At 40.5% G+C, this 23207-nt stretch overlaps 1 protein-coding gene across 1 annotated transcript; it reads left to right on the top strand.

Annotated features, from left to right (window-relative positions):
• Nucleotides 1–809: 809 nt before the first annotated feature.
• Nucleotides 810–19774, top strand: LOC110978301 (uncharacterized). The gene is given in 23 exon segments (XM_022233198.2): nt 810–1004; nt 2628–2864; nt 3427–3610; nt 4071–4198; nt 4332–4592; nt 4943–5068; nt 5970–6092; nt 6739–6858; nt 7248–7484; nt 7778–7955; nt 8996–9123; nt 9632–9889; nt 10230–10355; nt 11460–11582; nt 12020–12139; nt 12310–12443; nt 12445–12547; nt 12891–13068; nt 13787–13914; nt 14510–14767; nt 15032–15157; nt 16065–16187; nt 16679–19774. Coding segments are annotated over 23 exon segments (3573 nt in total). The 5' UTR covers nt 810–907; the 3' UTR covers nt 16756–19774.
• Nucleotides 19775–23207: the final 3433 nt, after the last annotated feature.

Here is a 23207-nt window from a genome sequence, read left to right as displayed (position 1 = left end):
AGGTTAGATAAATATTCTAATCTTTCGTAAAAATAGATCATTTCTTTGAGTTTATTAACTTATGAATTTAAAAAGTCTGTAAAATATTTTATCTATTCTAATTTAGGCTTTTACCGACAGACTACCATACAATTTCAAACTGTAAATGTTCATCTGCGTACGGGACCACAGCATTGCACTTGTTTTCGTGTATTATAGATTTTTGGAAGTGATAAGTCAATTTTTGGCAGGATATTTCTCTTTGAAGTGGGGTAATTCTTCAGTTTCTATAAATTGATATGCAAGTGAATTTTTTCCAAAGCTGTTTTTCCGAGTTTGATTTTTTAAGAAGTAACTGACCGAAAAAATATTACAATTTCTAAAATTTTTAGAATCTGTAATTTTGTTCTGGAAGCGCGTCATCAGGGGCCATCTGGGCTCTATAATAACATGCCTCTAGAATGGGGTAGCGGCCAAGTGACATTTGGCTATCTCTGGACTCTTGCCAGATGTAAACTGTAGATACAGTTCTAAAAAAAAACCCCAAAATTTTACGCCTCCTGTGCAACAGGAATAATTTTACATTATTCATCGGTCGGTGATCTGGTCAGCGTTGGCCAATAAGAGTTGTCGCTGTACCGAGAATATTCTAGACTTGTGAGCAAGAAACTTGCGTCCAATCAGATTGAGCTGGAATCAAATTGATCTGGAATCTACATACATGCTTAGGTTTTGGCGTACTGCCTGGAACTTTGACACGCTTTCTAGGGTACTGCTGGAAAAAAAGGAACTCTTCTCATCGTAGGATAGGGACGTAGCTATAAAAGCCACGCAGGGAAGGAATTATTTCCTTGTTGGATGAGATATATTTTCTTGGTGTGTTGGATTGAACTTTACTGTCGGACGACAAATCAGCGAAACATTTGCAATGAACGCCAAAGGACTATCGCGCCGATCTTTTCAAATGGCGCTCATCGTCCTGAGTTGGTTTGCAGCCAACAGTGACTGCTCTATTTCGACAAGTGGTGAGAGACTAAGTTTATTCAATTTTCGGACCTTGCAGACTCGTTCCTTTCTTGCATGCAAACGTAACATTACAATAGGCCCACAAAAAGGCAACAAATGCCGGCTATTGAAAGTAGATCTATGAAAGCAAGCTTACCCCAAGTACGTCTTTGTTTTTACGGAGATGAAGTTTGTTACTTCTTTTTAAAATTTCCCACATATACTTTTGACAACCAGCTCGTTACCATTATGTTTTAACATGATATTTGCCTCAAATCCGGGCATCTCGACCTCAAGACACTGCCTTAGTTGGATTTACAATGCCGTTGTTTCAAGAGAGAGACACATGCTCCGTAATGTGAAATTTTATGCAAGCCAATTGTCAGTGATCTTTGATGTCATTTTGTATTGTCTTACTTCCTTGTCTGCTGATTGTGGGCATTAAAGTTTGTTCATCTGTGCTTTGACTCATAAGCTGACTGTGTTTTAATGCATTGCAAAATTCAATCTGACCTCAAGCCAACCTTATTTGGCAAACTAATGCAATACCGATATTTGAGTCAGCATATTTCTATTTTGGTTTAAACTTCTTGATTAATGAAATAATTCGTAAGACACGTAGGGCGTGTGTGTGTCAAAGTTTAGGAAGAACTGTTGACACATCCCAGTTATTTATGCCGACATGTCCACTCTTTCATGGTTATACTATGGAGGAAGGATACAGGAGGAGTTGGAACTCACGCACTTCAAAGCGTCCAGTGATAGTCGCCGCAGCGTCTGATGAATAATAGAAAACATTCCAAAAATGCCTTATTGCTGCCTGCATCTTAGCCAGACAAGCGGGGCCAGTAATATCCTGGCAGTACTTGTAATTTGTAATTTTTTGCTTGCAATTAAATACAAACTATCGATGTGACCAGGAAATAGAGAGAGAAAAATTCCTGATATTAGACCTACTTTTGCCATCATAAATAAACTTTTTAAATTTTGATACACTGTTTCATTATCCATGCAACGTTTGTAATTGTAGTCTCCTCTGTCCAATATACATCAGTGCCAAAGACTTGGAACGAATTTGGCTAAGACTGGCCAACAAAATGTTCACTACTACTGGAAAGCTTAGTTCATTAGGAACAAAATGCGGTATTTCATCGCAGGGAGTGATCGTTAAATCTAATAAAATACGCCTTTGTACAAGTGCCGTTACAAAAAAGATTCAAACAAAACACAAAATCTCACAAACAGCTTGGCTATTTATTCCTAAAAGAGGACCAGAAGAAAGCGTTCGATAAGGGCAACAACTGTACATGAACACTTCGGGTATACAGCCTAATAAAAGCAATCGCGCAAACACTACATTTGATGATGTTGTCGGATCATATCAAGCACCAACCTTCTTCTATGGTTATACAATATATTGAACTCAGTGCTTGGATTTTTGCTCAGAAGACGAAGGCAGGGGGCATAGAAATTCCTTAAAACATTGCTTTAAATGTGATTTCTCTCGGGGAAAATTTCAAAGAAATTTCCATATTGGTTGTGGTCATTGTTAGAGCAACAACCAAAGATGACAGATCAAAGTGAAAATGTCATTGATGTCAATCAGCAAAAGTGATGGTTGTATGCTCCCCAATTCCCTCCAGAACCATACGATTTGGTGTTTGTGACCAACCTACACCCTCCAGCGATTTTCAAAGCACCGGCAGACACCTTTGAGTTCACTGCCATCCCTGGCTTGGACGATCACCTTAGCACACCCGTTGCCGTTGACTATGACCCTGTTGATGGCATGGTGTACTGGACAGATGTCAGGCGTGAAACTATTAGTCGCGCCTTCCCAGATGGAACCGGCTTTTACGTTGTTGTATCGAATCTTAAAGGTGAGGTCCTTTAGGCCTAGATTATCTTTATATTCTCGAGACGGTTTAGGCCTACACTCGGTCCATATTTTGATAAGTTCTGCACTTTGAGATCTGTAGTATCGAACCCACAAACGTCTCGTGGCTACGTACCTTCTACGCATATTCTCGTCGTGCCATCGCATCGTCAACCTTTTCATCTTTGAGCATAATTATATTCAACTTGAACTTGTCAAAAGTACCGCAACTTATATTGAAGACAATGATATGCATCGCACTTAGAGCAATCAACAGCGCCCTCCTGGCGAAGAAACGGAAATTCATTTACGTGATTTTCTGAAAATGCGACGGCACGACTCGACGATGTAGCTACAGACCCAAGAAAGAATGCCCCACCAGAATTCTACAAGTTTTGCCCAAGACTGGATTGCATGTTGCGTCTCCGTACATCATGCGGGCGAAATGCGATGATCAGCACTGCATGCTAAGGCCACCAATCCATAACAATCATGCTGTTCTTAACCCAGTGTGTAGCACCGGTTATAATTTTTACACATAGTGGTTCTCATTTGGTTATATTTAGTCCCTGATGGATTGAGTCTTGACACTGTGAACCGCATGATGTACTGGACTGATACAGGCAGTGATCAGATTGAGCGAGCTACCATGGATGGACTTGATCGCTCCGTGATTCTGGATCTCAGAAGTCCAACTGAGGACGTGGACACAGTCCAGCCGCGAGCAATCGTTGTAGACACCAGCAATGAGTAATTCTGTACTACCGTAACTTCATATTATCTGAAAACATTATATTACAAAGGTAGATAAAAAAGAAGATAAAAACAGAAATCTTTGGGTAAGGTACTTAATTTGTAAGCTGCTTTCTTTTCTTTACGCAATCAAAGACGAAGATCCAAATGCAATGCCGTCAACAGCTAGAGTCCAAAGATAGTGCAAACCCCATAGTTTCCCACATTTTCTATTTATATATACGTTTTGAACAGAAATTTTAGTCAACCTTAACAGAAGGACTTTTGTGTAGCATTGCAGTCGTATACAGCGAGCTCCTTACCCTGCAGAATACTGGAACTGGAATGCCAATTGCTAACGACGGCAGATCTATGCATTAAGTGTGGGTCTGTGTTTCCGCTTTCTCCACTGTAAATCTTTTTGTTGAGGTGCTATCCCAAACAAAAACGAATTTCAACGTTTTGCTTCATTTGTCAGCCGTCTCTACTGGACTGACTGGGGAAGTGCACCGAAGATTGAGCAAGCTAACACCGACGGCAGGCTCCGCAGAGTCTTGGTCGACACTAATCTTCAACTGCCCAATGGGTTAGCTTTGGACACGAATGGTATGTCGACAAGCCTGATACATGATCAAGCCATTCACGAAAAGTTCAATAGAATGTTGGCCAATCTCCACACAATAGCCCTCTGCCCGAAACTGTTTTGAAAGAGTTTACTTTCAATAATTTGAATTTTTAGGCAGGAGGCTGTTTTGGTGTGACGCGGGACTGGACCGTTTAGAATCCATTGACCTCAACGGAGGATCCCGGACGTTTTACAATAACATCATCAGCCTGCTGTTCGACATCCATCCCTTCGACGTCTGGTTCTATCAAGGTCAATTATACTGGAGCGATTGGCGCTTTTTGAAGCTTGTCCGTATGCAGTTCAACCCAATAGTGGTTAGTCTGCATGGGTCCACCGGCTTCGAAAGAGCAGGAGGACTGCATATTCACGACGGTAAATGAATCTTACCTAATTAAATTATGGTTTACAATCACCTTTTTCGTTTGACCCTCGTTGTAAAAGTCAGAAAGCATTTCACGTATTTAGCAGTATCAATGAGTGGCCAATCCCGAAGTTAGAATTTTCAGTAGGGTATCCAGCAAGGGACATGCGGCAAGTTGCCCGTGGAGACATGCTGGCATTTTTGAAGCCAAATTTCAAGCTGTCAAAATGCACACATACCACCTTTCGCAGAGGTTTGTTCTTCTTAAAAAAAAAACCTCCGTTTTTAGAAACGTAACCCCCCCAAAAAACACCCTGAATACAACACTGAAATTTGTGGAATCCTTTATTTGCATTTGTAGATTCCTTCGTGGATCACAGCTGCTTTGGCAGGACGCCTTGCAAGCTTGGGGAGCGTTGCCGACAGTTCCAGGACCACTACGAGTGTGTCTGCCAAGACGGCTTTGCTGGACTTTTCTGCAAACTCGGTGAGCTACTAAGTGGAGTACTTGGCTCTGCTAATGAGTCACACTTCTGTGTGAAATGATAGCTAGATATTAAGTTTGACAACAGATTTTGACCAGTACGTCATTTCAACGTTCATTGTATCAAGTAATAGTTTAATGAGCCAATTCGGTATTTCACAAAGGCAAGGTCGTTCTGGGGAAACCACGTGCCAGATAGGGCTGCGCTGATAGGGCAGACCTGACGAGCGTTTCCGAATGACCTTGAACGTGCTTCACTTTGGAATACCCAACCCTGTCGTTATATCCAACTGAATAGTCATCCGTGAGGGTTGTAGCTATAATTGTCAATCACTGCAAAAGTTTAATGGCGTCCTCTATCTTCTAAACTTCATCTGCTTATAAAAAGTATATATCCCAGCGCACTGCAGTAACCCGGGTATATATAGTATTTTTAATGACGAATATTGTGCTCATTCACTGCAAAAACTGGGGTGTTAAATTTAACACCCGCGGTGTTATCAAAAGACAAAACCAACACTTTTCACTGTTGTTAAAATTTTGGTGTTATTTGGTGTTACTTGTAACACCTTCTAGTGCACTGTAACACTTATAGGTGTGCAAAGTAGCATCATCAGAGTTAAAGTAAACCCTATATTGTGGTCATCGGATAACACCAAAAAGTGTTGATTTTAACACCCCAGTTTTTACAGTGTTGCAAAATCGGCGAAAGTCACTGTGATCTTTGCTGTTCTACACATACGTTCAGACTTTTTCTTACTTCCGAGAGCAGCAGAAAAAAACCAACAAACCAACAAGCCAACCAACAAACAAACAAACAAGCAAACACCCCAACAACCCAACAAACAAACACCCGTACACCCCAACAGGCCAATAAACTTGCTCTGTGTCTTATTCCCTTCAGACAATCCGTGTGCATCTTCACCATGCAACAATGGAGGCATCTGCCGTCAGTCCTCCCGGCTTGAAGGTGGCTTTTTCTGCAAGTGCACTGACAGATACATGGGAACCTACTGTGAGCGATTTGGTAGGTAAATCGTAGAGTGGAAGAGATGAGGACAAAACAGGTGTAATGCATAGGGCTCCCGCTGTTTGTCCGTGGTGTGCTATTGATAAAAGCTAAGTCATAGCCACTGAAAGTATACCCAATTCAAACACGGCCTATGTCCATAACAGTTTCGCCCTTAAGTGCAAAACTGACAGATCTTACGATTATCTTGAATTCATAAAAACTCACGAAAAGAGGGTTAATGTATCCCGCATTCTTAAGATTTCTTCTTGAATTGATTACACTCGACAAACCTTGAGTCGGTAGATGTCACAACGATTGAAGACCCCACGGTGAAATTAAATCAGCTTTTGAAAAGTATTTTTCTTTCCCTTCCCTTGACTCTCACATCTTGGTAATTTCAGGGTTTGTTTCTAATGGGACTGAAACACCAGTGGGGGAGGGATTACAGGGGGTTAAAGCGAAATGATGATTCTTAGCCTTTTTCACCTTTCCATCTCTATTTAAAATTGTCTGTCGTCGTTTTCTTTTTTATTACTCTTACATCTTTCAATTGTTTTTCTGATGGTATAAGCACCCCCCATTTCCCACGAAGCGGTGGGAGATTAATTCCTTGCTTCAACCGATACTTAAACTGTTTGCGTACTGCCTACGCTTGTTTCAGTGCCTGCGTGCAATTCTAGTCCGTGTATGAACGGGGGAACATGCTTTGACGAGGTGCCAGATAGCTTCCGATGTGAATGTACCGCTGGCTTCGTTGGAACAACCTGCGAAAGAAAAAGCTGTGGGTATAATTGATAAATAAATCAAATTCGTTTCTGGAGCGCATACAACGTTGTTTCGAGTAAAGGCGCCTTTCCATATGTTCGTCAGCGCTTGCGCAAAGTGTTCCGTATCCATCGAAATCGCTTCCAAGGCGATTTTGACTGCCGAACGTCAACGAACAAGTGTGATACCGTATGTTTATGCAGTCGATGTTTTTGTCCGTGAAAGTGAAACGCATGAGTGTACTATTTACGCAACCCACCCCAAAAACGTACGTGTGAAAAGACGCCTTCACTCGAGTTATCTACCAGTATCGAGGGCTTAATGTTGTGAACCTGTAGGATGTTTGAAATCGCTTCATTTACATCCTTTGCATCTTCTTTCATATTTCTTATTTTCCCTGTTAAGACCCAAACGATCTTGCCTTTGTGGCTAACTTAATGCCTCCTGGGATCTTCATGGCGCCGACGGACACTTTTAATTTCACTCTGATCACTGGTCTCAACGATTACCTGAGTCGACCCGTTGCTATCGACTACGACCCCGTCGATGGCATGGTGTACTGGACAGATGTTGGGCGTAAAACTATCAGCCGAGCCTTCGTGGATGGGACGGGTGTCATAGTTCTCGTTTCTGGTCTAAAGGGTAAGCGGGTCGGAAATCTAACTAGGCATATAAATCTGATAAAGATTTCAAAATTCACGAAGATGTGACGCACAGCAGTTCTTCAATAGCATTGGGTACATTCTGTGAGAAAATGCATTGTTTTGAGTTTATTTTCATAAGAATTTAAAAGAGGATTTGGATTTCAGGAAATTTCAGATTGAAGATCAATTAAAATTGGATGTAGAGCTCTGCCATATTCGCCTACGAACATACAGCTGAACTAACATACCAACTAAGTCTTCGAGTTCCTTCTCTTCCCCTGTATTATATAGTTCCAGATGGTCTTTGCCTTGATGTCGTTAACCGGGTGATGTATTGGACAGATGAGGCTACTGACCTGATCGAGAAGGCTACCATGGACGGTCAGGATCGGTCAATAGTCCTCAACCTGAAAAATGAATCTATAGATGAGGTGAAGCCTCGGGCAATTGTCATTGACACTACCCACGGGTATGTTAAAGTTATTCATTTACAGTCTTTTTTGTCAGTTCGTTTACAGTACCATAGGGATATGAATGCAAATATTTCATTGGGAGAATCTATTAATTAAAAAATGACAATATATTTGGAAGGGGCAAGGCAGGAGAGCTTTGGTTTGAGAAACAATTTTAGGGAATGTAGAGTAGAAGCCTCTCATTAATGTATCACCTTTAAGGAAAACACGTTTTCCCTGATTTAATGTGTTCAAATAAATATGGAAGTATCTCTTGATAAACCCTTGTACATGCCAAACAATAACTAGATGTATGGTTTGGCATCCACTTAGAACACAGGGAGAGGGTTCCCTCGTTTTTTCTGTTTCCTCCTAAACGACGCAATTTACATTCAGAATTTGGATCTTGACATGAACAGAAAAAAAGCTTTTAAGGTTGTTTTATTTTCAAGATGTAATTTTGCGTTGGGGAGATGTTAATTTCTACAACGGGTTTTGCCCTTACCCAACGTATATATTAATAAACACTGTATGCTCAGTGCTTGTCCGAGAGCTTGCGAAAAAAGTCACAAGCTTATTCGGATGGGGCTCGAAACCACGACCTCCTGCTTACTAGTGTAGACGTCTTAACCACCGAGCTTGCCGGGGTCGGCTGGCCGGTCCGAGTCAGGTGAAGCAGTAAGTACCGCGAACTATTTCAAGATGTATTTTTACATATTTTTTACATATATATTTAATGTTTTATGTATTTAATATATACGTTGGGTAAGGGCAAAACCCGTTATATAAGTTTGTTTTAGTTGAGCTCTGAAGACAAATGACACTGCGTTAGATTCAGATGCTTCCATATTTATTTGAACGGATAAATTCAGAGCGAACATGTTTTACTTGGAGGTGCTCTTTAAATCTTTAACCATTTGTGTAAACGGTGGAGTCCAAAATAGGTCACGTGTGATAACAGGGAATACAACTATACCAAAGCGAACCGTCTGTTTATATTTTGAAAAACCACAAACTTTAACAGTTGCATTTCATTTGTCTGTTACTACTTCCGAAGTCATCTGTACTGGACAGATTGGGGCAGTGCACCGAAGATTGAGCGCGCCAACATTGATGGTTCGTCTAGGACAGTCCTCGTAGACACTGGATTGCAACTGCCAAACGGTGTGGCACTAGACCTAGAAGGTATATGATGTAATAGGTGTAAATGTCGTAAAACAGTGGCAAGGTTTGAAGAGGTAGGCTACTTTCTTACGGTCCAACTTTTAACTCTCAGTCATTGTATTGTGACAAGTCCCAACTGCTCTAAATTAGTTCAACATCGTTAATAGGTTAATGGTAATTTAATTTAATGTTGGTATTTGCGCTTCTACTGAGAAACTTTGTATGCATTTAAAACATCCTTTTATGCGTTAGCCCTATGCTGCTGTTGATTTTTGACGTCTGTCCAAAAACACACTGTAGAGTGAACACACTGAAGAGATTTATCAACCGAATGTTTGTAATTCAGGCCCGCACACTATCAGACTTCTAAATCGTGGTTCAATTGTCTTTTTCACTTCTTGGAATGCAGGGTCATGCATCAACTGGAACTTGATAGCGTAAGGAGAAACTTTGTTTGTACAATTTGAAAGCCATCACTTTTACTTCATGTACATTGAAACTTGGAGTTATTTTGTACCTCACAATCCAGGCAACAGAATGTATTGGTGTGATGCTGGGCTGGACCTCATTGAGTCCACGGACCTCCTCGGCAACGATCGCCGTGTCCATGCTGAGCTCTCCTCGGAAGAAATCCATCCGTTCGACATCTGGTTTCACCGGGGAGTCGTGTACTGGACTGACTGGCGCTTTAAGACAATTCTCCGTATGGACTTTATTCCTACAACTCCGGTTGCCCTATTTGGCTCGACAACATTCTTGAGAGCCGGGGGCTTGCACATCTATGCTGGTATGTACATGTACCCTATGCCGGTATGCAGATCGTGACTTGCTTAAAATACATCCTCCACGCTTATTGCTCAAAAAGAATTTGAAATGTGAACTTACTGGGGCATACCTATACTCGTTCAGTGGACCTAAAATCAAGAACGTATATTGTATGTCCGAGTTCCCATGGAAATGGTGTCTGGAACCCAATGCTTTCAAGTAAATAAATGTGAATCGATGTTTGGCAAGAAAAGAAATGATAACATTACTTCGGATCTCTTTGTGCTATTCAACACAAAAGTTTTCCTGAAAAAAGAAGTGAGGACTTCAGAGTGTTTAGTTTTGGAGTCTTCTTTGTGCAGACACGCTATCAGCTCACGAATGTCGAAATCCAATGACATGCAAAGAGGGTGAACGGTGTCGTCAATACAAGTACACCCATAAGTGTGTGTGTAAGGATGGCGAGGCGGGGGCCAACTGTAAGCTAGGTGAGTTGTAGTCTCAGATTCGTTAGACGTCCAGGTTACACAGCTAAGTCCAGATACGTATGCAGTAATTTGAAAAAAAAAATGTCGCCGACAACAAACAAAAGCATTTCACATTTCGTGAAATATTATAAACTATTTTTGTGTTACGCTAAGGAAGGAAATCCTCGAAAGTGATCTCTGTTTTAAATTATTTATAAACACATCGAACTCACATTGAAGAAGACCTAGCGGCCGTCCATAATTATTATTTTCATGCGCGTACAAACCTTACAGGGGAGGGGGGTTAAAGACCTCATGTACGCTTTTTCTGAATATGAAAAAATGATGATCAGTTAACGTGCGAATCGGTGGCCACTTTCATTTCACAGGTGTTTGCTAGCTAGTTCCGGGCCGCTTCCTTTGTACCACAAAGTACCAGATTCACTACTTTCAAGCCTTGACTATTAAGATGTTGTTTTGAACATTGTTTTGTTTCAAATTTACTTTTCTGTTAAAATAACAATAGGCCTACTTAAATGTATCATTGTACCTCGGCAATAGGGGGTTTGGCCTATGGAGCCCTTCATCCATCATGATCATTTTTTGCCCCCTGATGTACACTTTGAGGGCGGAGGGGTAGTGAAAAGTGTACTTTTTCTACGCTCGTGAAATGATGAATTATGGACGGCCCCTTAATACGTGAACTAAAATAAATGACGGCGTAAGCGTTGACGACGATTCCCTGAGACCAACTATATCGAGCGCGGCAAGGTGGACAGAATAGCAGTTCCACCCACGTAACACTATTCCAGAAGTGTCAAGTATGCTACACAACATTGGCTAAGTTTCATTGAAGGTGTTTCGCCTAGCAGTTTTTTATATTGATGTCTCAACTAACAACCTGTGCAACCTAACCACCTCCTTTCTTTGACTCTAAGTACTAGTAAATTTAGTAGTTTTGTATTTGTAATGTCTTAATTTGGAACAGATAACAAAAATGTGATCATATAGCTCATCACAAGTTTCAGAAACTCGTACGATTTCAAGCGTTCATACAAATCAGTTTTAATGTTGGTTATGTAACATTTAGTCTGTGTCATTCTATCGTTGACTTCTGCCACGTAGAAAATCCATGTGCATCCTCACCTTGCAAAAATGAAGGGAAATGCTTCCAGTCTACAAGTACAGACGGGGACTATTTCTGTCAGTGCACCGATAGATACACCGGCAAGTCATGCGAAACATTTGGTATGTACAAAATGATACACCTCTCTGCTCATGAGCGCAATCCTCACCTAGACTGCTAAAATTCTGCTCAAGCATAATTGTTTTTTTTTTCACCAAGAAGTACACTGGAGAATAATGAGAATGCCTGTTGTGTCCACTCACGAAATCAAAGTAGAAGTTTCATATCGTGTACTCTTGCATTGTTGGAGCTAGACCCTTGCAGTAGATCTCAGGCGCAATGTCTGCATGGGGTTAAGTGACACAGAATTGTCAATAATGGACTAATTGAGTCCAAATTAGATTTAGATTTCTGAAGTGAAAATTCTTAAATGTGGTTGAGCCTTCCGTTAGACTGCCTGCCACGATGTCTTTGAAGATCAGCATGGTCGCAAAAGATCAATCATTTACAATTAGCAGGCCAATATTTTCCTGGCAGTCTTTTGTATATCTGTCAACAGTGTCTCCTTGTGAAAGTAACCCGTGTATGAATGATGGAAGGTGCGTTGTTGAATTACCTGACAGCTACCGGTGTGAATGCCCCTCTGGGTACGTCTGGGAAAATTGTGAACATGAAAGCAGTGAGTAAACCATATATAACATCATAATTTATCGAACAATTCTCAACATACTCAAGCTCTTCAGTGCAACTGTTTCTATTTTCTTCCTAAATCATTTTTGAGAGCATCAGCTATTGATGACATTATACATTCACTATGTTGAATTTTTTACTTTTGTTGTTTTATATTAGAGCCCCATGATCTGGTTTTTGTGGCCAACCTAGACCCCCCGGGAATCTTCGTGGCCCCGACAGACACCTTCAATTTGACCGAAATCCCAGTTCTCGACCAAAAAATCAGCCGACCCGTTGCTATTGACTACGACCCCCGTCGATGGCATGGTGTACTGGACAGACGTCACACTTTCAACCATCAGTCGCACCCTCCTGGATGGTACCGGCCTGTTGGTTCTTATATCGGGACTGAAAAGTAAGCAAAACTGCAGTACTCTATGAGAGGATTCTTGGCGTGTTTAGAATTCTATAACTCAGCTAAAGTCTGGATGTTACTTAATTTTGGAAATTACTACTGTTTGAATACTTGCATTTTGGATTTGTAATTTGTTCTCAAGCGCAAGACCGTGAGGAAAAAATAAATTTCCAACTGTGGTAATGCCCTAAAATAGAGCCCAAAGATGATACTGACACCCCTGATTTATAAAGTTATACAAAAAATTATTCTATGCTGCTACCACTTTTTCAGAATGTTCAATAATAAATTTTGTCGCAGTGCTTGCAAATTCAACATAACTATTGCAACAAAATCGCTGCAGATCCAGATGGGTTGAGTCTTGACATTGAGAACCGAGTGATGTATTGGACCGATTCAGGCAGTGATCTTATTGAGCGAGCTACAATGGACGGCCAGGATCGAGCCGTGGTTCTCAACCTGACCAATGGTTCCATTTCGGATGTGATGCCAAGAGCAATCATTGTTGATTCAAAGAACAGGTAAATATTCAAAAGCAAGATTTCTTAAAATCTCTGTCTTGCATTGCCTTGACCCCTAAACCTAAAGAGTCGTGGGGTGCCTCAGGTCAGACTTAAAATTCTGGCGGTCATGTGCATGTGCCGGGGTATCTGCGAAGTACTTGCCGATGCACCCCTCAATGTTGCCTGCCTTGTTACTTCATCTGCCTGCCGCTGCTTCTTTTTATCCTCAATGTTTCCCTGCAGGATTGCTTTAGCAAGGCCGTCAGGTGTTGTGACGTAGCTGTACCGTTTCAGTTATCCCTTTTTAATTTCACAGTTGTCTGTAAATCTGTAGTTAAAGGGTCCTGCGCGATCTGCCGATATTCGTGTATATATGGACCAATTAGAGATGCTTTAGTAACTAGCAGAAGCATTTCACTTCTGTTGTATGGATCTTTCTCTGCAATTCCTCTATGAAGGTCCATGACTCGCAAGCATACAGGAATATGACGAGGACCAAAACACCGACAAGAAATAAAGCGTGTCTGAAAATGGCTCAAATTCATCCATTTTTCTAAGACGAATTGTCAGTCTGACAAAGAAAGATGTTCAATTTTTAAGTCCAACAAACTATCTTATATATTCTGTGACCTCAGACAATCTTTATATTTTTTCTCAATATGGCAATTTTTTGCTCTATGCGATTTTTTGGCAGTGCATACCGATTCAGTGTGTATTTTATTTTGTAACATTCTAGCTACCTTTACTGGACAGAGGTAGGCAGTTCACCCAAGATTGAACGGGCAAACACCGATGGAACATCGCGCCAAGTTCTGGTAGACACAGACCTCAAGTGGCCAAGTGGACTAACTCTGGACATTGAAGGTAACACACCCCTGAAGAAGACCGAGGATGATGGAAAAAATATGAGCTTCATAAAACATATTCCAAAACAAACACCAAGCTGACTTTCAAGGGAGACATGGAATCATTTTTGCCAGGGGTTTGGGTTCACAGATATGTTCCTCCCTCGTTAAGAAACCCACAGGTGCGTCCGAGGTCGGGCAACTTTTGAAAAAGGTTTTCGCCTCTGGGGTTCATATTTGTTTCAGGTGACCTGATGATGAGGCCTGAGATTTCCTCAATAATATTCCATCTTTAAAATACACATACTACAGAATTGATGTCTCAATAGTTCATACTTTTGTCACGTGGTGCCCATGCATCATGAACGCAGCCGATAAGTTGCGAGGTTTTTTTCGCAGAGCCAACTTGCGACGTTGGAGAATCAAAGCTACCTCTCACAGTACGTGCAGATGGCAAAACGTGAAAACTGCTGTTACAGTTAACATCTTCGATATCCGTTTACGGATGTATGAGTTATCTTGTCGGGATATGATACCTAGAGGTTTCTTGAACACCAATTCAACACTGCAGTATTGGTATTAGCGCGTGTGGGTTTCTTCTGGTGATTATTTAGGTGGAAGAATTTACTGGTGTGATGCTGGGCTGAACCGCTTCGAGTCTACTGACCTGCTCGGTGATGACCGTCGTATCCATGCTGACGTAGACCCTATTGAGATCCACCCGTTTGACGTCTGGTTGTACGGAGACAACTTGTTTTGGACGGATTGGCGATTCCCTCAACTCTTCCGCATGAACTTCCTTCCTGACATGGGTGTCGAAGGAATGGGACCGCTCATCCTAACGAAAGCTGGAGGCTTGCACATTTATAGCGGTAGGTTTACGGGGGAAATACCCCCAGGCTTGTGTCTTTATTGAAGGTATAACGGTACAAGAATTGAAGACTACGACGACTGGATCATTCGAGATCGGAGGCAGCAGAAGCAACACAAATGCCATTAACAGCACACTGACCGTTGCGCCCCAGCATGGTGTGTAAACGCGTGGCCAGTGTTAGCAAAATGTAAGATGTTACCACAGTACCTGTAGGTAATAATGTTTCTTATGTCTTGCTTTTTGGTCTGGCTATGATTTCCAGACAACTCTACCGATCACAGCTGTGTAGACTCCATGCCTTGCGGAGAGGGTGAACGCTGTCGTCAGTTCCAGACCAGCTATCAGTGCGTCTGCAAGGATGGGCCAGATGGAGCTAGCTGCAACTTGAGTAAGTCAAAAATGATTTGGTTTCAAAAGTGGCGCACCACTAATAATTGAAAAACTCCAAAGGTCGACTGGCGTAATACAAAGAACCACTATTTGCCTCTAACAGAATTCAAACATCTCAACAGCATTTCTTTATAAGGCAATTAAGTAATCCACACTACACGTATATTCTGCGATAGGAACGCTTAACTCAGACCCGCAAAAAGAAGTAGCATAATAGCTAGTGGCTCAAAAACTTTCAAGACATTTGAATTTTCCCCCCAGAAAGTACCCAGTACCGACCATATTCCCGATTCACATTAAAGACAGCAACAATACAAAAAGATTTGAAATATGCAGGCCCCAAGTTTTCAATCACGGTCTGTAATTCTGTTTTAACCTTTCAACTCTGTGTGCAAGCCAATTTAAAGTTGAAAAAAGTAAATCGCCTGTGATCATCATGCAGAACGGCTAATAATTGATGTGATGGTAAACAAAACAAGAAATTTTGGTCTATTGGTACACAATAAAAGATTTCAGGAAACTAAAAAACCTTTAATTTTGTGACAATTGTCTATATGTATACGTTTTTGAAACACCCTGTAGAAGGCACTCTTAGTATTTATCTGCATCTATGTCTTCTTTTCATAAGTATTTTGTCAAACAAATACAATGGAAAAGGGTTTTCCACCCCACCCCGTAAAAAATCTCTTGCTTCATTGTTGTCATGTGATATAAGTCACGTGAGTGTGCCCCAGCTTAAGCCGTGGTCACTCGTCGAAGGGTTTCCCAGCCTTCGTACGAAATTCAATGTCACCATTCAACTGCTTAATTATAGTGAGCTATCAATAAAGTCAACTTGGGGTTCGCAAGTCAACACAAATCCATAGGCACTTGAGTATGGGTGGTTTTTTTTGTGTGTGTTGTAGATCACCCATGTAAGAACAAAGATTGCAGCCTTGCCGGGACGTGCTACCGGTCCGCCAGTATTGAAAGTGGGTATTTCTGCAAGTGCGTTGACAGGTACTCTGGAACCAACTGTGAAATTTATGGTGAGTGAAGTTAAAGAAGCATTGTTGATGATTGGAATAAAGCCTTGTCCGAATTCATAGGCTGTAGCACTAAATTACACACAAGCCTTCCAACCCATTTGAAGTTTGAGGAACACAAAAGGAGGGGCTATATGGGTTTGGTAAAATTTTTTATGCTGATATTTCAAAATCACCCTCTTAAAATAGCGCCCTCCTGTTGTGTCCGCCATGCTTCAAACTGGCAGTGGCTGCATGCAGCCACAGTGCAAAGTTAGAGAGAAAGTGAGCGCTTTTGCCGTCAAGGGTGTGCACATTAAACTGAAAATCTGTCGTGTACACTGCCAACATTGGCCCAGAAGTGCGAAAGTGAATGGCCCCTGTTGGGCTTACAGCTTGTTGATCGTTTTGTTGTGTTTATAGTTTCAGTGTTGCTATAGTTTGCTTGTTTGTCTAGTTTGGTTTGGTCTGCTTTGGTAAAAGTGTATTTTTTCGTCGTTTTTACCACATTGCAGAGAAGCCAGAGAAGCTGAATATCAATCTTTCATCACCTCTCCAAGGAAATGACAAAGGACAAGGCAATGACTCTTAAGGAAACAGGACATCCCACTGGCATAAAAAAATTCACTGTTGGCCTTGTAAGGAGTAGATCCAGGTTGAGAAACAAGACATGACTTTGTATGAAATGTCTCTGAGCCAGAGAACTGAAGTAAAAGTTAATTAGATATTACCAAGGATTACACAGATGACGCTAAAAACCTCGCAGTTATGTTTACCTTAGGAGCAGTGGCGCCCCCCAGGAGGGGAGGACCGGAACGGACCGGAATGTATCCTCCAAGGTCAAGCCCCCCCCTCCGGTTGTGCCACACGGAACTGGGATTTACGGCTATATCAGAGCTAGTAGTTTAATAACGGTACAAGTATCTTCGTTCTTGAAAAAGCCGAATACAGCAAAAACTGAAACTGAAACAAAAAGAAACAGAAAGACAAAATGGAGGCTCACGCCCCTCAGCCTCATTGATAGTGCCACTGTGTAGGAAGACAAGATTTGGTATAGTGAAGGTGCGTTGACATTTATCCATTCTTTGCTATACACGCCTAAAATTTCTTAAATATTACAAAACCATTCTGTCACTTCTGACACATTACGTAAACGTGATACCCAGGGTGTAGTACCGTAGATAAAGTAAGGTGATAACTGTTAATTTCAAGGGTATATAAGGTTTTCCCGTTTTTCGTAGAATCAGTAATCGTTAGACAGTATTCACCTTTACGGAAGCGTATACGGGCCACTTGCAAAAAACATTCGAGATACTTTCTCGCCACGGTGAGTTAGCTAAAACTCTTTCAACTTGCTGCATATTAAGACTAAGTCTGGATATCAGACCCAATGATTCTGACTATTCTTCTTATCAAGGGTCCTGTATCACCCAACGTCCACGTGACCAACACTCCCCCAGATTTCCGGGAATAGCCGAACCATTCCGATCTGATCATGTCCTATTAAATTCAATTTAGCGTCAATACTTTTTCTTTAATGCTCTTTAAAACTGTAAAAAATGTTACGAAGATTAAAATTGGTAGGCAAATGAAAGGGGAGAGGAAAAAGACCATTCGGACGGTTTCGTTAAGATTCGCGCATTTCCGGCGCCGTCTGTACCAAGCATTTTGTGAACTGTCCATGCATGGCATACCGGACGTAGTACACCATCTACTACAAAGTACAACTAGGGTCAAAAAATTGGAACATGTTTTTGTTAAATTGGTTGCATGTTAGTTTTCAATTTCACCTGTTTTAAGCGAATGTCATTTTGAAAAAGCTCGTATTTGAGAAATTTAGTACATATTTTTCAAAAACAGAACAAAATCTTAAGTGTCTCCTTTCTTTTTTTAGATTCCAAATCGAGTGAATTTTTAAAGAGCAAATGAATTTTTATATATGCAAAGTTATTTCTAGGACTGAATGAATTTTTAAAGTTCAAAATTCTTTAAAAATAGAACAAAAAAATTTTATAAGTAAACATTTTTGTCGAAATTTAGACATTTTTACAACGTAACGGCTTAAACATTTGTATAACGGCTTGTATTTGAAGAAATTCCACTTTATTCCGAATCAAGAGATTATTTGAATCGAGAAAATATCAGATCTGAGAAAGCATCCAAATTAAGAAAGCATTCAAACCCGCCTATAAAAAGCATTCGATCTTTTTAAATGGTATTCTGCGAAAGCCTCATAGTGCTTCAAGCATATTTTTTGACAAAGGGAAGCATAATTTTCCAAGATTGTTTTAACGAAGTTTTCACAAGTTGCTATTATTTGTGGTTGCTTATTAATTTGGATTTATGTTAATTTGGATACTTTCTAATTTAGGATGGCATGATATTTTCTGTAAAATACGTGCACCAAATAGCTGCTTTACGTTAATTAAAACAATGTTTCCATTTCCAAAATATGTTCAGTCTATTCTGTACAAGATATTTTATTTCAATCTGAAAAAAGTTGGGACTTTAAAAATTCGTTCCAATCCTGAAAGATTTTGGCTTTTTAAAACTATGCATTCTTTGAAAATTCCTTGGAGTCTATGCGTCAATGAAAATTCATCCCCTCTTTAAAACTTCATCCAATCTATAAAAAATGTATTTGATCCTTAACACTTCGTTCTGCTTTTGAATGATCTATTCCAAATTTTTAAAATAAGAATTTTTTTAAATGACATTCGCTTTAAAACACGTTCCATTTAAAAAAATGTTTTCCATTTATCAAAACATTTCCAATCTTTTCGACCCTAGCTCTGCCCAAACATTACCAATTACATCCGAATGGTCTTTATCTTCTCCCTTTACTCATTTTGATACCAATTTTGTTAATTTTAATCTTTATAACAACTTTTACAATCTTGAGGAGCATTAAAGAAAATTGTTGACGTTAAACTGAAATGTAAAATAGACAGGAAAAGTTCGGAATAGCTCGACTATTTCTGGAAGTCTGGAGGAGTGTTGGTCACGTGGACACTTGGTGATACAGGACCATTGATTTGAAGAGTAGTCTGAATCATTGGATCTGGTATCCAGACTGAGTCTTAAAAGGCAGCGAGTTGAGCTAGTCTACCTAACTCGCCGTGGCAAGAGGAACTCGCCGCGGCAAGATAAATGAACTCCCCGCGACGAGATAGTAACAAGCCATCTCGAACATCTCGAAAAGAAACTTTTTGCAAGTGGTCCTTATAAGCTCCGTACACCTTATCCATGAGGTTGCATGAAAAAAGTTGCAGTTAATGGATTCGCAGTTATTTTGATCCAATCTCTATTGCTTTCAGTAATCAGACTTGTATGACTCGTTACTCAGACTCGACTCGACTCGAGTTTTTTATGAATTGACGTGGAAAAGCAAATGACTTAGACTCGAGAAATGTGACTTGGACTCGATGCTTCGTGACTCGAATACAAGATTGACAATAATTTAGTCACATGAATAGCAGAGCAAGCTAATGTGTTATCGTGTTGTAGAAGGGTTTAGCATAATTAAGTCTGAGTAAGCCCCACGTATGTACAAAAACAAGATTTTACATGATGTTGAATTTGATAATAAAGTCCACCAATATGTAATTAAATCCAGACTGAGTATATGCTTTTAGTTATCTGGTGAACACCACTTGAAATTCAACACCTCCCCCTTTTTCCCAAGACTTATTGAAACTGCGGGGTCAGGGATATTCAAACCCTCCGAGCAGACTCCGCCACCTTAAACACACCATTTTTCCATGTGGCGATTGTAGTCTCCAGGTCAGTTCCCGGTCATGCGTGAACCTAAACGACTGTTTTATTATAGCTAATGCATTCCTGAAGTCCCCTCTAACAAGATTACATTATTCTGTTGTGGAAGTGGAAGTAATACCAGGTCAAAACCCAAAGAGTCGTCCAGTCTGTACATGTCTGTCAACAAAGTGATACATTTCCTGATACCGACCAAATGGGCTCCTTGGGGTGACTGATCTTTCAAGAATTTTAACTCGGCAGCGGTTGGGGTCTAGCCAATGGGAGTCTACAAGCTTGTCGTGTATGCCTGGGGTGAGGATTACAAAAAATCTTTGCCAAGTTCGCCCATTGAAAAAGTTATGACCAAATTTGGTGATATCTATCGATATCAATCCCCGCACCGTTGACACCAAGGTTAAGAATGTAAATCTTTGTGTTTGCCGGGAAAACGGGGTTCAACAACCTGATGAGAAACAGAAACGCATTCCAGGATTAAAAACGATGGCAGTTTCCCTTGGAAACATTCTAGCTCCCATCGAGATCTTTAACGAAATAATTTGGCCATCGGTATAGTTACATTGTCTTGTTTCCAAGCCGACTGCCAGATCGAACATGGTTTATCCGGGATCAATGCCACAACTCAGGTCTCTACTCGGTGATTTCTTTCATTTCGTGATTCAAGGCTGTCAGACTCTGAACAAACTTCATGCAGAAACTGAAGGATAATGTAGAAATGGATTACCGTTTTAGGTAATAATTTGTATTCGAAACTCTTCCCTAGATTCAGGTTTGCGTGTTTATATAGGCTTAATGCACTCTGATTTCATTTCATACTCCCTTTTAGTCCTGGCCGTTGGCCAGATGCTGGCTCGTATTTTTTGTCTTGCCGCTTGTCTGGGACCCAATTGCCTCTCCGTGCCAACAGGACATGCTCTTCTAAATTTCCTCCTTCTTATGGAGACATGTTATATCAAGGTTAACTGCCAAGGCCAACGAGGAAACTTGGGCTTTGGTTATGGTTGGTGCTTATACTCTTGGATTGAGTGTGATCATATACAATCAATTTGGCTTCAGGTTGGTGCAAATCAAGAAATGCACGCATGCGTCAGAGTAGCGACGGCAGGAGCTTTTCTGTGTATAAAGCTGTTCAGAAGATTATTTCCTCTTCACTTAAAGCCTTGTAAAAGCAACCTCGTTATAAATGTGCTGACAATCCAAAGACGCACTGACAAAACCCAAGACAGTAATGAATTTCGTGTTGAAGAGCACATCACACGGTTCGTCCTTTATATGCTAAGAATACACAAGTTTCAAGACAAAGGAGAAATTATCAATCCATACTGCTCCGAGAAAGGGGCAAGGTCCTTAATCTGTAGACTGTCCTTGCTGGGCAAGGTCCTTAATCTGCTCCACCTGGAGTTGAAGCCACTGCTGTACGATTTGCGCATTTGGAAGTATTGTGTTTGGAAATATTACTTTCGCTTATTTTAATATACTCATAACCCTTGTGACTATTAAACAATGAGGCTTTTTATAATAAAATTAGAAATATTACTTAAATAATTACAAACCTCTTAAAATGGATGGGATAGCAAGCAGTACGGCACACATTTGTTACAGAAAGAAAATAATGATTGTCAGGGTTTGTGTTAGGTTTAGTCTGGCATATAGCTATACAAGTGTTAGAGGTAATTTCCATTGTAATTTTTTTGAGACCCGTGCAGTTTCAAGTGGCGTAATGCCAGTATTGTGTCTTGTGTGGCCTGAAACTAGCATTTCCGTCATAACCTTTAGTAAGATCACGACCTAGGTATTTGGGCTTTGTGGTAAGGCAGGGGTGAGACCAGACGCTTGAAAAAATTCTCGTTTTAACAATTTAGCCAGTCGGGTCGACTTTTATTTAGATCTCGTTGATTAGATTTCAAGCAAAATTGTTTCGTCACCTTTAAACCATCTGCAAGAAATGAGGTTCGGGTCGCCTATAACACACTTTGCTTGAGCTGTTAAGTTGCTCGGTTGCCGACTGGTGCAGGGGTAGACGGGAATTTACAATCAGAGCATAATGGGCCAATTCTTCAGGGTTTTGAGGTGTCCCCCCGGATTGAGCCTTTGATTTTTCCTGCCAGAATTTTATTCTGGACTTCGGAAGCGTAGAAAGGCCACTTATAGTATCTCAAACCTTTGTAAGTGGACTTATACGCTTCCGTACGGTATCAGACACCATTATCTGTAGACGGTAGGCTTGTTTCTGTTAACCTGAAACTTTTATATTGATGGCATCAAGGATTTCTATTTCATGTCTTATTCTCTCATTTAAATTTATAAACCAGCCATGCTGTCGAACCTAAGATCAAGTTTTGTACCCATTGTAAATTGTCGCTATACCTTTGGCATTAAGATGTTTAGTAGGTGGCAAACTGTAATAAAACTTGGCAGGTTTATCCAAAATATAATAACGGTTATATATGATCTACAATGTACATGTATGTCCATGGGTGTTCCGAAGGAAGACACGACGACCGGAAATTTTCCACTTGTGTTTGTATTTTGAAATTCTCGTTTGGGGGTATATACCCCACTACCGGGAATGGGCTATTTTAAGGGCCCGGTTGACAGACGACTTGATCTTCGTAGAATTTGCATCTTAAGTCAGCACAATGAGTTCACGTTCATGTTCAGATGAAGACGGAAATCTCACTTTACTTGTACTCACGAACGCCATTGTTGTTTCTCACCTGCTTAAAATTCCATGTAATGATAGCCGAGTGCAAATGTGCATATAGCAACAGGACTTCAAATAGTCTGGTGCTGACATATCCTAGAGAACATCATCTAAAAACAAAAACGCTTATGTTAGCGCGTTAATTTCCTTGCTGCTTTTCTCTTTTTTGTTTGTAAAACATAATAAGGTAAAACAAATCAAAATTTTCAAGTATGCCAGAGTATTCAACTATTCTGAATAAATGCCATCATTTGCCAACTGCCTTTGATGTATGTTACTTTATAAATCGTTCACTTGTTTATACCTAGTTAACAGCGCGTTTGAAGTACCGAGCAATAATTCTATAGGCCTGCAGCCAATGTCCTGTATTAGTGTCATTTATACAATTTCGCTCAGAAAACAACATTCAAAACTGTTAGTGACTTAACCAAATGGTGTGAAAATTATATTGACTATACGTCCATTTTCCATCTATGTCCATCTGTTGAAGCGGTTACGATTTGCTGATGTTGTGGGAAATTTCATATGAAATGAAGGTCAAACCTTTAGTCTTTAATTACATAAAG

Source organism: Acanthaster planci, linkage group LG02 (assembly GCF_054643075.1).
Source record: "Acanthaster planci isolate LZ-2023a linkage group LG02, COTS_SCS, whole genome shotgun sequence".
NCBI classification, from domain to species: Eukaryota; Metazoa; Echinodermata; class Asteroidea; order Valvatida; family Acanthasteridae; genus Acanthaster; species Acanthaster planci.
This window is presented reverse-complemented; position numbering and strand designations above follow the sequence as displayed.